The sequence below is a fragment of the Sesamum indicum genome, linkage group LG3 (assembly GCF_000512975.1).
Source record: "Sesamum indicum cultivar Zhongzhi No. 13 linkage group LG3, S_indicum_v1.0, whole genome shotgun sequence".
Classification (NCBI taxonomy): Eukaryota; Viridiplantae; Streptophyta; class Magnoliopsida; order Lamiales; family Pedaliaceae; genus Sesamum; species Sesamum indicum.
In genome coordinates, this window is record NC_026147.1 from 3,832,734 (window position 1) to 3,837,600 (window position 4,867).

The 4,867-nt window shown below is 40.8% G+C and overlaps 1 protein-coding gene across 1 annotated transcript; it reads left to right on the forward strand.

Moving 5' to 3' along the window:
* On the forward strand, positions 431 to 949 carry LOC110011674. The gene has a single exon (XM_020692249.1). It carries the CDS (start codon positions 431 to 433, stop codon positions 947 to 949), a length of 519 nt encoding a protein of 172 aa, XP_020547908.1.

The following is a 4,867-nucleotide window of genomic DNA, read 5'->3' on the forward strand; positions in this document are numbered from 1 at the left end:
CGCTCCATACCATTTTTTGAACAAACATTCCCGGAGGTACCAGTGGATTCCATTGATGTACCGAACTTAAGGTATGCAAAATTTTATGATAAAAACGAAGGCAGACGTGATGTGGGAATGCTTTTCAAAAATAAAGAAGCTTTAATCGAGGCGGTGAAAGATCACTCAATACGATATGCCCGACGCGAGTATTGGGTACCTGAGAGTTCAAAGACCAAGTGGAAAGTATTGTGTAGGCATACCACCGAAGGTATATATATATATATATTTTTGTCGTATATGTCTAAGCATACAAAATTATTCGACTGATTCGTGTTTATTTTTTGCAGCTATGCGGTGTAGATGGGAGCTACGAGGCATTTACAAACCAAAAATGGGAAGGTGGACAATAACAAAATACAGAGGGGACCATACATGTATATTGAATCAAATGTCCCTCGAACATAGTAATTTAGATAGAGTATATGTTGCTTCTTTATTGTTAGGACATGTAAAATGCAACCCGTCGTACGGAATCAAGCATGTCATCCAGACTGTGAAAGACCATACCGGATACGATATAGCATATCAAAAGGCATGGTACAGTTTGAAAATGGCACGTGAGATGGTTTATGGCACATGGGAGAGCTCCGTTCAAAAGCTACCCAAATACTTGGGAGCTCTCCAAAAATATAATCCAAGAACGATTGTTGAATGGCAACATAAAGCCCGCGACACATCAATCGGTGCATATGTGATAGGGTACGCATTCTGGGCGTTCAAGCCGTGCATTGAAGGGTTCCAACACTGTCGCAACCTTATCAGTGTAGATGGGACCCATCTATACACAAAGTACAAGCACAAGATGTTGATTGCTGCTGCCATGGATGGAAATCAACAGGTACTTCCTCTTGCTTTTGCTGTTGTCGATGAAGAATCACTTTTATCTTGGAAGTGGTTTCTTAGATAATTGAGCAGACACATTATACGAGGGCGATGGGGTATCTGCCTTATTTCTGACCGCCATGCTGGTATCACAAGAGCTGTACGTGAATGTCCGGATTTCGTGCCACCTAACGGCGTGCACCGATATTGCTTGCGACATGTGTGTTCCAATTTCAACAGTAAATACAAAAATATTGTGTTGAAGGATATTTGTTGGAGAGCTGGCTTTGAATATCAGATCAGAAAATTCAATCGCACTATGGAGGAGATAAAGAAACAGTCTCTCGAGGCGTTTCAGTGGTTAGATAGGATCGACAAGGAAAAATGGACAGCATCACATGACGGTGGATGGCGATGCGAAATTCTGACGACAAATATGTCGGAATGCATAAATGGAGTATTGAAAGGGGCTCGCCGCCTACCGTTGACAGCAATTGCTGAGATGACGTTTCAGCGAAGTCCATTATTTCCGTGAGAGGTTAGCAAGAAGTACTGTAATGTTGACCAACAACCAACTGTGGACGGATTTTGTATATAAGATGTTCACACGTTGGCATTAAAATTCTGTTGAACATACCGTCACCAAATACCATCAGTTCCAACAGTCCGCCTCAGTTGTTACAAGACGTCACGGTGGACATGGAGTCAACACCCATGTTGTCAAAATTGCGAACCGGGAATGTTCTTGCGGCAAATGGACTCAATTTGGTATACCTTGCAGTCACGCTCAAAAGGTATGCGCTGCATTCATGATTAATGCTGCATCAATGGTGAAGGATTATTATGATATAATGACTTATAAGAATACATATTCTAAGTCATTTGAACCTATACCTTCCGAAGATTATTGGGATGTACCAGGATTTGAGTTGGTCCACGATCCTACTATTCGCATCTCTTCGCGCCCTGGTCGAAATCAAACAACACGTATTCACAACGAGATGGATTGGGCGCAAAGGCGTGCACGACAACAAGCACAACAAAGAAATTCTTCAACACAATCGGATGTGCCAGTACCGGGTAGCCAGGATTAATTGTATATTTTTTGTATTTTTTACAATTGTACAAAAATATACACTTTTACATTTATACATTTAATGTAATTTTTTACAATTGTACAAAATAAATAACTATTACATTTGTTAATTTAATTGTAATTTTTTAAGTTAATGCAATGTTAATTTTATTAATTTTGGATTTTAGTATATTGTTAAAATTAATTATATATAAATTAAATTATATAATAATAATTTAAACGAAAAAAAAAAAGAGGAAGAATTCCCAAGCCGGGAAACAAAATCCCGACTTCAAGTCGGGATTCAGGATCCCGACTTGGAGTCGGGTTTCAGAATCCCGACTCCAAGTCGGGATTCAAAATCCCGACTTGAAGTCGGGATTTTGTTTCCCGACTTGGGGAATTCTGCATTTTTGCCCTTTATTTAATGACGAGTCGCGATTTGAAATCACGACTCGTCATATTTGTGTTATTATTTTAAAAATAATTATGATAAAATAATTTTTTTTTTATAATAAAAAAATAATTAACTCTTGAATGACTCCTTCCCATTCTGCTCTACGAATCAACCCACTAAAAGTCTCTACACAAAAGAGAAACAGATACGGAGACAACGGGTCCCCTTGCCGTAGTTCTCGTTTCGGGCGAAGGAGGCTGAATTACTCGCCATTAAGTAAAAACAAGAATGACATAGTGGTAACACACTTCATAATAAGAGCCACAAGAGGATGATGAAAGCCTAGTCTACCCAAAATCCTCTCAAGGAAACACCATTCCACCCTATTGTAGGTCTTACTGACATTCAACTCCACAGAAACATGACCTTTCATCCCCCAAGTCTTGTGCTTAAGAAAGTGATTAAGGTCATAAGCTAACTGCACATTAGCCATGATTAAGCGTCCAGGGACAAAGGCCGATAGAGAGGTGGAGACTAAGGTATTTAAGAAGGGTTTGAGCTTGTTTCCTATTATTTTGGAAGCAAGCTTATAGATTACATTACACAGGCTGATGGATTGAAACTGGAGACATATCCAAAGGATTGGGACACTTGGGGACGAGCACTATTTGCGTGAAATTCAAAAGGGGATTAAGTGAGCCATATTTAAGAAAATCAAGAACAAAATCACAAACATCATACCCAACGATAGACCAATATTTTTGAAAAAAGATAGGAGATATACCATCTGGTGCCAACGACTTAAGGGGATACATATGTTTCAAGGCATGCGCAATTTCCTCCAAAGTGAGAGGTTTCATAAGGTCGACATTCATAGCAGGAGTGACCAGACTCTCTAAGCACCCTAACACCTCCTCCATTGCCTCTATCGTGGGTCGAGTAGACGAAAAAATGGAGCCCCGAATATTGCAAGATCACCTTTTGAACTCCTTCTATAGTACGTACTTCCTCTCCCTTGTCATCCTTAATCTTTCTAATCTCTTTCCGAAGGCTCCATTCATTTGCTTTAACATGAAAATAACTAGTATTTCGGTCCCTTGCTGTAAACCACTAGGCTTTGGCTTGCTGCTTCCACAAGATTTCTTCTTTACTACACCACTCTTTCAATGAGTATTGAGCTTTTCAATTTCAGCCTTGCTCTCAGTATAATAAGCTGCTCCTGCAGCCCACAGTTTGAACTTTTTCTACGATTGACAGCTGCTGATTAGCCTCGTGAATGGACGACCAAGCTTCCTGAATCACGTCAGCACACTCTGGAGAAGAGACCCAAGCTGCTTCAAAGCCAAATCTAGACCTTTTACGAATCTGCCTATTGATCGGCACCCTGTCCAGCACAATTCCAATAGTATCATGGTCCAAACATTCTGTCTCATAATTAACAACAAGAACCTTAGGAAATATCGCTGCCCATCGTGCGTCACTACAAGCTCCATCCAAACGGGTTCGCACTATGTGCGGTTCTACACAACAATTACATCAAGTAAAGACATTACCTTGGAACCCCAAATCTTGAAGGTATACATGAAAATCTCAAATCTGCTAGTTTGCTCTCGCCAGGGACCCTTGCTTCTCGTGTTGCTCCACAATCTCATTAAAATCCCCCACACACAGCCACGACAACACTGGTACATGTGAGAGTCATCTCAATAAACTCCGTCCCTCCTTCCTTCTTGCAGCGTCTGGATGCCCGTAGAAACTTGTGAAGCGCCACTGATTTGGACAATCATCTGATTAAACTGAAACATCTATGTGGTGTACGTAGAATGATTGTAACCAAACATCAACGTATTTTCGCCATAGCAAGAAAAGCCTGCCCCCTTTCCCTATCGAATCCACCCCGACTCCATGATAGTTCACCATGCTCTTCATCTTGTCACATCTCCTAGCTTTGCACTTGGTTTTGGGGAGAAATTTTAAGCTTCGTTAAAGTCCGAACCGTCCAAGGAAGGCCCAACCCCTGACAGTTCCAAGCTAGGAGATTCATGGCTCTCGGCAAGACTACCTGACGATCTCTACTGATATAGAATTTGAAGTATCATCAACCAAGCGCATTTGCCGTTTGATACCTTGCACCACATGGCCATCAAATTATATGATTTTTGCACCCCACTTCTCTTCCTGGGCCGACCCCGTAGACCTCGAATTGGGTTGATTAATAGTGGGACTTCACTTTAAGAGATGGCACACTCATATTTTGTCAGGTAACAAAGGAAGCTGTGCATTGTGTGCAGAGTATCTTGACCCAAAAGCTTTGGGACTTCGGATCAACCTCTAGAAATCAGCAATGGAGTTTAGTAAAAACATAGCAGCTGGCCTCAAAGAAGAGTTGGCGGGTACCGTCAGAGTGCAGATAGCAATAAAACACAAAAAATACTTGGGGCTCCCCACAATCATTGATAAGTTCAAAGGTGAAGTTTTCTCCACTATTAAGGTGAGAATTTAGAAGAAATTGAATAATTAAGCGATAAAAA